This window comes from Stegastes partitus, unplaced genomic scaffold, assembly GCF_000690725.1.
Source record: "Stegastes partitus isolate 25-593 unplaced genomic scaffold, Stegastes_partitus-1.0.2 Scaffold428, whole genome shotgun sequence".
NCBI classification, from domain to species: domain Eukaryota; kingdom Metazoa; phylum Chordata; class Actinopteri; family Pomacentridae; genus Stegastes; species Stegastes partitus.
The window spans coordinates 229,794-242,708 of record NW_007578159.1 but is presented as its reverse complement, the minus strand read 5'-3'; the positions used below and the strand labels follow the sequence as shown (position 1 = coordinate 242,708).

Here is a 12,915-nt window from a genome sequence, read left to right as displayed (position 1 = left end):
ACAAGCCTGCATTTGAAATTTAGAGCCTTTTCTTACCTGAAGCTGAGCTGAGACATGGGAAATGTCACTAATTGTCCTCGTTAGGTGATTTTTACATTCAGCAGCGGATAACTCCACACCAGAGTAAATTTCAGACTGGTACACCTGGCAGCAGAAATAGTGCAGCCTTTGAAACTGCAATTTATAACCACAATCTGTAACCTTGCTCAGCAGTTTTTCCTCCACTCATTAGCATACTTTTTTTTTTTGCTTTTTTTCCCAAAAGCACAAGATATTTTTCAGATGCAGTTAATAGATCTCAAACCATCTGTTAAAGGAAGAGTTTCGCAAAGTTTCCAGTAGAGGTTAGTTTTTTTCGTTACTCTAGCAACAGTCTACTTTATTTTTTTATGTACATGGCATCTAATTATGTTGTCAGCCTGCAGTTCAAGGCCATGAATGGTTAAAGTGTCTGTGTAGGTGTGAAATAGCCTTTTTTTCCCCCCTATTTGACACCTGTAATAAGATTGCAAAGTAGGCTCTGAAAGTTATTATGTGCAAGTTGCTTCTTCAATAACAAACAGAATTTAATCTTCAGTAGGAGTAGAAATGAGTCACGGTTTAGGAGTAACAAGAGGGAACATTCAGCTGTCATGTAGTTGTATAATGCACCAGCTTGATGGAAAGAAGTATTGATCGGCACAGAGAAAAAGGAGGCTCAGAAGTTGCAGAGGGGCTGAGAGCTGTCCCGTGCTTCGTGGCGAGTCATGTTGTCGCACAGTGAATATGGATTGAGGATTGTTTTAAAAGCTGTTTTGCTTCTCAACCAAATGCTTTGGATAAAAAAGTACAATATAGAGATTTATCAGTATGAGGATGTGAATCTGAAGGGAAGTTTTTCCAACAAAGCCCTCTTATTTATTTATAAATCATCTTAAAGACACTTCATTAGCGTGACTCAATTTGCCACCGATCGACTCATCAGCAGCTTTTGGCATTACAAAGATCAATTGAATCATTCATAATGAGGCAATCCCTCAACGCATCACTAATAGATGAATTATCGCGTCAGCCTTCACTGCACATTTGTCCACATTTCACAGATTCCCCCGGCCGCCGACGCTCCACACGCTCCTCGACCGGCTGCTTCTAGGTGCTAGCTTTAGCGTTTCCCTGTGACAAGGGAAGAAATGAGTCGATCTTGCACAACTCTGAGCAAAGCCTTTGTTTACAAAGGAAGACTGGACTTCCTGCAGCGGTGCTCTTGAGAGAAAAAGTGAAATTACTTCTTTTGTTTAGCTTCGGCCCGGATCTATGCTACATTTTTGGCAGGGTTTTAGTAACGCAGCGAGAGTGACTGCTGCTGTAGTTCTGTGAGTAATTACATGAACAGGCGACAACATTTCTGTCAGTTCGTCCAGGACACTGGCGTCAACAATTACCTTAAAAGCTTCAAGTGCCATTAAGGGTTGCAAGGTCCTAATTAAGTTGTCATTATTACATTAGCTGGTAATTAAACTAAAAGGTAGTTTTTCTTTAGTATTTTTCAAGCTATCTTCTGGGCATTGCAGTTTTTATTTATGGATTTAGTTGTGCCAGTTTGATGTTCTTTATAGCTTGAGATGTTATTATTGGAAATGAATCCAGTCATTTTGGTCTGGTGGACACTTTTTGGCGATTAAATATAAAACATTTAAATTGTCATACATGAGAGAAAAGTGCTGGCATCACTCACACTCTATGGTTGAAAAATACAGTATTTAATGTTAAAATAACAATCACATAAAAGCACCCAGTGGCATTTTTGCAAATTAGTTCAGTTACCTTCCCACTCAATGTTTTTTTTGCTTGTAAAAAGGCAGAGACAAATTAAAGCACATTTTCACATTTCATATCGCATTTTAAATGACTTCTACATTTTCAGTGAACCTTTTTAGTTTGAGTGGCTCCTTTTGTACGTTTTACCTCACTGACTGTTATATTTGGCTGCAGTTGTGACCTAATTTCCTCTTATCTCATATCAAACATTTACTGCCCCTCATTCTGCTGTATGTCTGCGTGAGCTTGTAGCCGAGCTGAAAAAAGCCAGGGTCATTTGAGCCCTTTGTTTTCCACGCTTCAATGTTAGAGTCATTAGGAACCAGATAACCAATCTCAGAGAGAGTTTGAGTAACTTTCTTTACAAGACAGACCTGCAGGAACTTGTGTGCAAAGTCATTATGGTTACTTATGAACAGAAATAAGAGGATTTTATTAAGAAAAATAACTAAAATATGGTAGGGATCAACCCATTGAAAGGAAATCCCTCTGAGGGAAGTGGTGTCACTCACGGCTGAAACTTAAGATGGATGACAGGAGCTTGTCTTACATTCGTGAATGATGTAAACCTGGCTTCTGGACAATATTGTCACCAGCCAGCAGAGTGATTTTCTCCACCTAGTTTTGTAAACAACATCTTTCATAGGCTTGCATTCACTTTAAATTGATTATGAGGGATCTGTTTTGAATTTTTGGGGCTTTTATTTTATAGTCGTGCAATGGCAGCATATGAAAATCAGCAGAGCCACCTGTGCAGAAACTATCTTATCCATGCTTATAGATTAGGTGCACTATGTACCATCTTAACCTTTCTGGATTGTAGCTCAGACAGTCTACAAATGTGCACGTGTCGTGCAGTGCAGACGCTACGTGGTCTCTTTCACATGACGTCGGCAGATGAAACGTGTCAAGCCTAATCTGATAGAATGTTTCTGTTTACTTGAGAGAAAAGAACGTGCAGAAACGGTCAGAGTTCGCCTCAAGTTGTCCTCAAGATACACAAAAGAAAATGAAAAGGTCATGAAAGTAATGCTCATTGTTGTTAACCTAAACCTTCGTTTTTTTTGTTTTTTTTTGCCTGGTGTTAAAAAAAACGACGCTCTTTGCCCTCAAGCATCAGAGCATAATGTTTTTAAAATCACAACATCACCGGATTGTGCTCAGCAAGTGCCAGTTTCCCTCATAGGACAGGAGGCTTTAACATAACTGAGGCTGGCAGTTTTTCAAAGGGACGAGTGTAATGCAATAAAATTTCAACGAGCAGAAAGGCAGAGCCGTATTTACTCTTGCTGTTGTCAGCAAAGTCACAATACAAAACATGCGTTGGCTTCATTCTCCGTGCCATCACTTTGACATTGAATAATGTGGACACGAGGATGCGTGGCATTGTTTTCACTCGCTGGTAACGAGATGATGTTGGCTTTTACATATACAATTCCTTAATTGGAAGAATCGCTGAATGTATAATGAATCAGTGAAGTGATGAGGCTGCTGGAGTGATTGTTGACACCCTACAATTACAGGAATCAAAGATAATAGTCATGTAGATATTACAATATGGATTACAGAAGTGTATTCAGGCTGAGATGCAGCATGTGAGTCATGTTTCCATTTCATCATCGTTTCCCCGGAGACGGCTTACGATGCGACGTACAGATACCAACCAGCGTGTCGGGACACGCGATGCCGTCCGTAAAGGTGGGCTGCATAGGTGCATCGTACAGTTTTCCCGTTCCTGCTCCCCAGCCCTGAAACTAATCCGAAAACGGCAGCTCTTAAGCAACTCTGAGCTTAAGTGATTGCTCTTTGGAATGCTGTTGCTATGGAGCCCACTCGCAAAGTGCAGAGGCGAAAGACGCCAGCATGTTTGGTTGAATCATGTGAAGACGACTGTAAACACCGCAATGTAAATACTCGGCTCCAGGTTGCACGGTTAACCTGCTGTAAACTCGCCTTGTCGCAACATCATCGTACGCCGAGGATTCCTCAAATACCGGGCCGCCAACGCTGTCCAACAGGTTTAGACTGAAACTTAGTGTGGCAGCGGAGACTGTCACAAGAGGGATGTTTCATTGTTTGTGCTAAGTAGGGCAGTATTTTTTTTGTCCTCACTCTGAATAACAAAATGTTTGAGGTTTGTTCTTTGAGGCTATTTTTTTAGGTGTTGGGGACTAAAAAGAGGATGAATCACTCTTGCGCATTGTTGCTTCTTTGTACTTTCTGTGCTGCCGGAGCTGTATCTGCTTTGCCATGATTTCGGTTTTCCATAAAGTCACAAGACGTGCTTTGTTACCGTTCAGACAAGGGACAAAGGAAAAGCCTTCGAAAATCCCAATAAACATATCAAAACGTATAAGTTGCGACTGCACGGACCTCTCAAGGCATTCACTAATGTAATAACCGAGACACGGCTAACACTGCCTCGCTCAGCACAAACATATTCATCCATCAAACCTCTCAGAGTGTTGGGCCCCGCTTTCTCGCGTGGCACAATGCACACTCGCTGCAGATTGTGTTGGTGCTGCTCGCAGTGTTGTCAAAGCTGCACGGACTGCAAGTTTCATAAATTGAACTGCATCTTCAGTGGTTTGTTACACTGTCCTCTACTCCAAAAAAAAAAGAAGAAGAAGAAGAAAAAATAGGTCAGGCTGGGCTCTTTTTTTTTTTTCTGGCTGAGTTTATAAAAGAATGACAGTGCCAGACAAAGTCACAAAATGGGACACAAAAGAAATCTGAAGTATTTTACAGGAGATTTTGTAAAATCTCAGACAACAAATAGCAGACTAAACAACTTCCGCTGCACACTTGGTCTGTTGACAGACGGAGGCAGTTTTGTTGTACTTGAGATACATAACTGCATAGTAAATCTATAACTGAGCTGATCAGCAGAAAGAGTCCCTCAACTTCAGCTCATGTCCAGGCAAAATAAGTTGTATGTGTATTGATCACATTCAGTAATAAAGATAATCAGGTGAAATTATATGTGCTGCATCAATATTGAGAGATTATCAGGAGTAACAGCAGACCTTTACTAATGTTGGAGGAATCAGTTTTATGTGTTTTGCTGGTTGACTAGCATTGCTCGGTGTACTATTTTCTACAGTTTAACAGATATTTTTTCCATTTTAACTGTCTGTTGGTTGTTATTGTCAGTGTTGTTTTGGAAAAAAAGTGTGCTAATGTGTTAATGTGCAACCTATGTTAGGGCCAACAGTAGTACGACACGCCTCCGGTGCAAAGGGTGTTTATGAAAGTTAATGTATAAGCTTTGTTGACATGCTTAAAAAGTTCTGTTTGACATTAATCTGGAAGCTTGGAAGTAAAGACTAAGGTTTCAAATTGTTTTCTGTGATATTATAGGATTATTTTATGGGATAATAGGGTTAAAAGTCCTGGAAAACAGCAACAACTGTGGCTTACGTGCTAGGAAAAAAAACATTATCTGATAATGAGCCTCATAATGGCCTCTTACATGTCAGTTAATCTCATTCTCTCTGTTTCAAACAGCCCAGCTGCGTTTGCTGTCTCGACTGGATACAACTCTACTATGGGTGAACCTTTGAGGGGGACAATCATCTGCTGCTGAACGTCCTCCAGGGCATCAGGACCATGTGGCTAGCTTTGCTCACGGGGGTGCACAATCCCTTCTGAAGCTACAGGATGGTTAAAACACGTTCCCCTGTGGTTGAGATGCATCTTATCAGACAGCTGATTAACAAAGGTTTGCCAAAACGAAGACTTGGATTGTAATTTTTTGGGATTTTTCTGTTTTCCTTTTTTTTTTTAAATCTTAAAGACTTCTCAGTAAACAAAGAAAGCAAAAAGACCTTCTCCGTGAGCTGCAGACATGGACTAGAAGCCCATGTGTAGCGGGGCAGCTGCTGCAGCTTGTGGAATAACTTAGCCTCGGACTTTTGGGGAGCCACTCCTTCAGGGGCCCAGGGATCTGATCCCACCAACACCCTGCCCTGTCACCTGACGCTCCCACCTATCTAAAGGCAGACTCCACTATCCAATGGCATGGGTCAAGTTCTTCAGGAAGCCGGGGGGCAATCTGGGGAAATCGTACCAGCCGGGGAGCATGCTGTCTCTGGCCCCCACCAAAGGACTGCTGAACGAGCCGGGCCAGAACAGCTGCTTCCTCAACAGCGCCGTGCAGGTAGGGTCTGCTTCACGTTTTTGAGCTGAATTAAAATGTCCAGGACCAACTGGCTTCCTTTCCCCACATATGCTAATCACTGTCACATAAAACAGTGAATGAAATCTTAAACAAAAATCTATTTCCTCCACTGACATGAAATATTTAAAGCTCTGCAAAAGTAGCATTTGTTGCATAAAACAGGTTCCCCAGAACTTCTTTTACTGTTTGTACGACTTAATTTATTCACTTGTTGCTGTCATCCTCCGGGAACAGAACAACGTGTTCCACCCTCTTACAATCTGACCATTATTTATTTAGAAATTTCAGAGCTTAGTCACTGTCTAAATTTGTCAGAGCTTCCCAGCAGTTTATTAATGTACTTGAAGAAGGTTGCTTTGGACTGGCGAGGAAGCGGCTGGTGACTTGCTTCATTCTTGCAGTCAGCCCCCACAGTGAGGTCAGTCTCGGAGACGGTGACTCAGAGTGTGAGACGGCCGATGAGCTGGTTGAAGACGATCGTTACCTTCGGCTTCGTTTCTGGGAGGGAGTTGTCCCTTTCACCCACTCCTCATTCTCATGACCTTGTAGACTTTGTGTTGCAAGAATGGAAGTTTTCTTACGTAATTAGAGGCTCAATTATTTTGTAAATGAGTCAGGGATTATTCTTACTTCTTTTGCTGTTCTATTTATTCTGTGCTTACTGGGTTTATTCTGCATTTGCTTGGATTAAAGCTAAATATTCTAGTGTAAGGGCAGCTTGATGACAGTTATCTCCTATTGTAGGTACTATGGCAACTGGACATCTTCAGGCGCAGCTTGAGGCAGCTACCTGGACACTTCTGTCTGGGGGAGTCGTGCATTTTTTGTGCATTAAAGGTAAGGCGCATTTAGCATTTAGTAAAACTGAGAAGTCACCGTGCTGTTCCCGTTTGGCATTATGGATGTGTGACTTGTCAGGTCACATATCCAGCAGTGACTGTGACACGAGTGCTTTTTCTGTAAACACAAATATCGCATTGTCCGTGTGCAAATAAGTTCTCGCTCTCTTTCTTTCAGGGCATTTTCTCCCAGTTCCAGCACAGTCGGGAGCGTGCCTTGCCCTCTGACAACCTGCGTCACGCCTTGGCAGAGACCTTTAAGGACGAGCAGCGCTTCCAGCTGGGCTTCATGGATGATGCCGCAGAGTGCTTTGTAAGTTCCTGTGGCAACCCGGCAGTCCTAAGGGAGGCAGGCTAGCGTACGGAGAGAGGGATGTTGTGTACGCTTGTGTGCTATCCAGACACACAGTTTGGGTAATACACTGCAACAAACTGTTTGGCGAGGTCACTGAAAGAGCTTCTGTCCCTCCCTTCCCCTCCCATCAACCCCTGCCACATTGGCGCTAAATATCATCATGACAGGTTATATAAGCGCCAGAGTTGTGTTTGAATCTCCGTGTTTTGTGCTGACATATTGTGTTGCATAATTTCTCTGCTTTTAAAAAGTGAATTTCACGCATCTTTTATTAGTTTTGCATATCGGTTCCAGTTTTTTATTCGTCTTTTTGGCACGAAAAAAAGCATTGTTTTGGCACCAGCTTGTTTTTCCCCTCACAGCAGTGTAATTGCGTGTTTTTGTTGCAGTTTTATCTTGACACCAGCCATCAAATAGGAAACAGATCCTGCAGCATTTTTTTTTTTTTTTTTTTAACTCCTCGACTTGTAAACTATTTTTTCTTTTGTCCGTCAGGTTTAATTAGTTTATTTTTCTTCTCACGATGTTGATCGCTTCTGCTTAATAACTGTAAACCCAAACAGCACAGATGTATCCTAATTTCTATCCTGTTTATCCACTCAGGAAGTCCAATTACTCAGTAATGGATAAACAAAAGAGGGAATGTATCTGGAACTTAAAAGGAGATGATTTTACTGGATGTGAAAACTCGGTTACACAAGTGTGAATATTTTGTTCCTTTGCATATCAAATAAATTAAAGTCGAGGAAGCCACTTTGTTTAAATGTGCAAAAACAAAACAGCAACCGAAGCTTACGTGCAAAAGTTTCTATCTTTTATGGACAGCCTTAATTCTTAATCCCACACAGATCTTTGCCCTTGAGCATTCACCATGTAATGCATTGGCAGCAGTGGGCTGGTGGGGAATTTATGTGAGGAGTTAGCCAGTGTCAGATTAATAGGCTGTGAAGTTGAGCCTGTAACCTTTTTAGGTCTACCTTGCAGCCTTAATATTTTATAAACTCACAAGCACTCCATAGAAAACGGCAAGGAGCTAAAATGGAGCATGGCTTGTTCTTTAAATGTGTTTCTCTTGCTGTTAGGTTTACAACACGACTCCTAAAATTGATCCCCGGGCGTATAGAGGTGTATCCCCTTACACTGAGGCTGTGCTGTTGGAAATATCTGTGTCGGGAGTAAACAAACGTGCGTGTGACTTTTACAACAATAGCGCTTGAAAATGTTTTGTCCCGTTCTGTTTGTGTTCACAGGAGAACATACTGGAGAGGATTCACCTGCACATTGTGCCTGAGGAGACGGATGCCTGCACTTCCAAGTCTTGCATTACACATCAGAAGTTTGCGATGTCGCTTTATGAGCAGGTAAGTGGGCGACTAGAAAAATAATATTGTGCTTTTTAGGAAGTTATGTGAAGTTTATGTTTGGAGTTTTTTTTTTTTTTTTAGTTCATGTAATATTTGCACAGCTTACACAGTGACATGTGGATAGCTGTACACACACACTGGCCAGTGTTAGGATTAAGCGGCACACACTCCCTCAGACAGGTACATGAATCACTGTCGGAGACAATAGAAATCCAATCCGTCATGTTTTGATACCGCGTCGCCCCCAGTGGAATACGGAGGGTGTTTCTGGTCGGGTTCCACCGAGCTGCAGCAGGAGCTGTACCAGATAAATCACAGATGGTGTAGACATAAATTCCAGCACGGCACAACATTGCACACCGCCCTTCCCTGTGGCTCTGATGGCCATCGCTGACTCTTGTCTGTGTCCCAAACCAGCTCTGTCTTTGAATCGAGCAGATAACGTGCCTTTGGACTGAATCTCTTGGGGGGGGACATAGTCAGTGGATTTTGATCCACCTCAAGCTTGGGGCACTGAATCCTGTAACTATCATCAAAGTTAAATGAGAATAGGCTGGGTTGGAGACAGATTGAGAACTTTAGATATTAATTTGACTCCTGGTAGGTTCATCACTGGACTTTAAAGAATGCTACAGAAGGAAAGCAGCAAGATCATGTCTTAATTTCTTGCCATATTTTATACGAATTAAAGATTTTTATTGCCTGTGATTGTTTTTCTGATGTGATAATTAGTCCTTGGTAGGGGTTAAACAAGCTGGTCTATGTGTTTCTGTAACTTTTTTCTTTGTTCGTCGCCCTCTTGGTCACTAACTCTCCCCCTCCTCTGCAGTCTGTGTGCCGTAGCTGTGGGGCATCCTCCGACCCGCTGCCGTTTACAGAGCTGGTGCATTATGTCTCCACCACCGCACTCTGGTAAGTCAAAACTTTCATTGCCTCGCTTTTGTCTTCCGTCTCCCTCCGCTCTGTTTTCATGCCTCCTTTGGCGGTATCGCAAAGTCATAGCTCGACTTTGTCTGCCAACATTTCACACGCAGAGGGTTATATCCTCCCAGCATACCTTAATCTTTATTTGTCTCTGTCTGTTTCCTGTTGTCTTCTTCGCTTGTTGTTTTCTGCGCTCTCTGCTGACAATGTGTCTTTCACACTGTGACTCTTCTTACTCAGTCAACAGATGCTTCAGCGCAGAGACGAGTCTTTTGGGGAACTGTTACAAGCAGCGAGTACGATAGGGGATCTTCGTAACTGTCCGGTATGCGCTCTTTTCTAAGTGTCTTTTAATACTGAAGCCACCTCGCCTACTAGAGTCGAGCTGCATCGGTTTTCTGTGTAAAATGGTTCTTACGTTTAATAGATTTTAGGGCAGTGTTTGCTGATTTTCTCCTGGACTCCAGTGAATTTTTATCGACTAGCCAGTTAGAGAATCCACTTTGTAGTTAGCCGAAGTTTCCTTTTGGTTAAATTTGTAGTCTTTCATTGTGTTTTTGTCCCCCCTTTTTTTTTCCCTCCCTCAGAGCAACTGTGGCCAAAGGATCAAGATCAGACGAGTCCTCATGAACTCCCCGGAAATAGTTACCATTGGTTTTGTCTGGGACTCTGATCAGTCAGACCTGACCGAGGATGTTATCCGCTCACTGGGGCCTCATCTCAGTCTCTCTGCGGTAGGCACAGTCGTTTATCTAGATGTTTCTAGTTTCTGACTAAACAAAATGGGTATCAAAAGAGCTGACTGAATTTGTCAGAGTACGAGTGGATCTTTTTTTTTTTTCATTTACACAACTTGCTGTCACACAACTGCTGTCTCTTCTGCTGTGTTGGGGTCAGTTTATTTTGGTGCAATCGAACATATGTGGGAAATAAAGTGGGGATTTATTTCTCTCTAAGTCGGGCCTGTTGCGTAAGCAGTCAACGCCCAATGCCCAGTTGGCCCACGCCGCTGATCAAAAAGCCCCTGCTGGCCTTGGTCAGCTTGTCAAAAAGCCCCTCCCCTCATCTTTGTGAGCCTGAGCATGTGTGTGCTTGTCTAAGAGAACATGTGGGCTGAACAGGCATCACTGAGACTGGGAGGAAAATGTGTTTAAGGTCTGCTTTTGTTGCACTATTTATATTTACACGCTCTTGATAACAAGTATGCAGGGATGTGTTTTTGCCTTATTCTCATAAAATGTTGTTTTGCTGCCCATGAATAAGGATAAACTCTGAGCCGTTTTCACATTCAATACCGAGTACAATGGTGCTTGATTTATCAAATATTCCTCAGTAGCCTGTTCTCATCGGTCCGCTGGGTGGATGTGCTTCACAAGCAAAAATCAATCAGTTTAGCCCAGAACAGGACATGCTCATACACTCCACACATTACATAACTTTTTCTTTTTTTTTTTTTTTTTATTGAAGTATTCAAACCATTTATTTGACAGCTCCCTCTTGCGCATTTCCAAAGCATGCAATCAGAAGAATTTGTCGGACCCACCCACCCGCCCACCCTGTGCCACAAAGGCCTTTATTCATTACAGAGCATTTCATGTGACTTTATTGGGTGTTAAAGGGAGCCCTCCACCCCCATCGTTTGCTTTGAAATCTATTGTTTGAGAGAGTTGGAGGCAGACAGAGAACAGGCTGTGCAGGGGAAAACATGGGAGGGAGAAGCGAGCGATTGTTCTCCAACACTTTCCCTGTGTTTTTCTGCGATAAAGGAAAATAGAAAATGACATTGCGTATTAATAATGCCAAGAACACTGTGTACTACTGTAGCTAAGATGTCAAGTTCGCCTGCGCTGATTCAAACCCACCATTACTTGTGCTGATTGTCAAATCAATGCGGCTTCATTCCCTTCGACTTTAATCTGCAAACAGATGGAGTAACTGATCCCGGTAGCTCCAGCATCCCCTCGCTTCCCTTCTTACTTAGTGTAGCGATGATGTGCATGATTATTTGGCATTTATATTTATATATATATATATGTGTGTGTTTTTTGTGGACACAGCTCTTCTACAGGGTGACAGATGAACATGCCAAAAAGGGAGAGCTGCTGCTCGTGGGAATGATTTGCTACTCCAGCCGCCACTACTGTGCCTTCGCCTTCCACACCAAATCCTCCAAATGGGTCTTCTTTGATGATGCAACAGTGAAAGAGGTGAGAAAGCGCGCACTGGGGCGGACAATCATTAGTCCGTTAATCACCCAGTTAATTGACGGAAAAATAATCAGCAACCGTTTTTGTTTTGAATTAATTGTGTACGTCAGTAATCGCGCCAAACGCATTCTTTCCTAAATGATGGGATTTGCTGCTTTTCAATATTTCCTTTAATTAATTGATATTGTAGGATTTTGGAATGCGCGTCAGATGGTGTAAGCAGTTTTAAGAAATCATTTTGTGCTTTAGGGTAATTGCAAAATAAGTGATAATGGATACATCGCAGCAGAACGTTTTTAATAACACTGAGCTTGTACAACTCACACAAAAAGCTTTTATTTTGACATTTTTATACTGCGAAAGAGCCGAGTTAGCTAGCAGACTTTGTGTGATTTGAGTATCAAAAAAGGAAAACATTTATGGCTCCCAGAGGATATTTAGATGTTCGACATCAAGTTGTTAAATGTTATTTAAGAATTTGGTTTTTTTTTTTTCCGCAAAAATGTGCTGCTGTAAGTTGATTAAACTCGCTCTGTTTTTACAAGCAGCTGCAAAGAGTAGCGATGTCGACTCTCTATCATCTCCATCACCAAGTCTCTTTATCGTCCAATAAGGGCCACATCGATTGCACTCCATGTGCCTCTGGGTTGATGAGCCTTTATGGCACTGAAGAGTCAGCCAAACCCCCAACCCCCACCCCCTATCTGTACTGCAAATCCCCAACTCTGTAATCACAAAGTACTGCAGTATTGAAGTTTAGCTTAACCAGTAAAGATCTTTTTATGGATCCCTTCACTGGTTAAAGTTAAGGGTCACTGAAAATGCTGAGTTGCGTTGTATGTGTGTGTATGTCTGAGCGAGGCAGTGTTTTTGTTTGTGTTTTGCAGCCGAGTTGGTGTGCATGTGCTAGCTTCAGAGTCTTCCCACCCATAATTTCCTTTTCCTCCCTTAATGTTGGATTTATTTCCATGGTGTGCACATGCGAGCGTGCCATTTGTCTCACATCCCCACAGTGTTCTCGGGGACTGTGGTGCAGTGGCTGGCTGGCTCCGTGTCAATCCATCAGCAGCTTGTGCTGTGTGTGCAACCCCTCCCGACTGAGATGGAGGAGCTACAGTACTTAGCGCCTGCCAAGTCCATACCTGGATCGAAACTTGCCAGCATTTGTGTGACTCCCCAAGTCCCAGCCACTAAATGACTACTGCAATGTGGACTAATCACTGCTTTTCCAGTGTGTAAAATATGATTC

At 42.5% G+C, this 12,915-nt stretch overlaps 1 protein-coding gene across 2 annotated transcripts in view; it reads left to right on the top strand.

Annotated features, from left to right (window-relative positions):
* usp53a (ubiquitin specific peptidase 53a) overlaps window positions 1-12,915 on the top strand; it is a 30,166-nt gene that overhangs the window by 2,305 nt on the left and 14,946 nt on the right. For both annotated transcript variants that reach the window (XM_008286038.1, XM_008286039.1), the window contains exons 2-9: window positions 5,305-5,956; window positions 6,722-6,814; window positions 6,995-7,129; window positions 8,422-8,532; window positions 9,365-9,447; window positions 9,700-9,784; window positions 10,047-10,193; window positions 11,517-11,666. In XM_008286038.1, coding sequence (XP_008284260.1) covers window positions 5,813-5,956; window positions 6,722-6,814; window positions 6,995-7,129; window positions 8,422-8,532; window positions 9,365-9,447; window positions 9,700-9,784; window positions 10,047-10,193; window positions 11,517-11,666 — 948 coding nt within the window. In that variant the 5' untranslated portion in view covers window positions 5,305-5,812. The remainder of the gene's footprint in view (window positions 1-5,304; window positions 5,957-6,721; window positions 6,815-6,994; window positions 7,130-8,421; window positions 8,533-9,364; window positions 9,448-9,699; window positions 9,785-10,046; window positions 10,194-11,516; window positions 11,667-12,915) is intronic.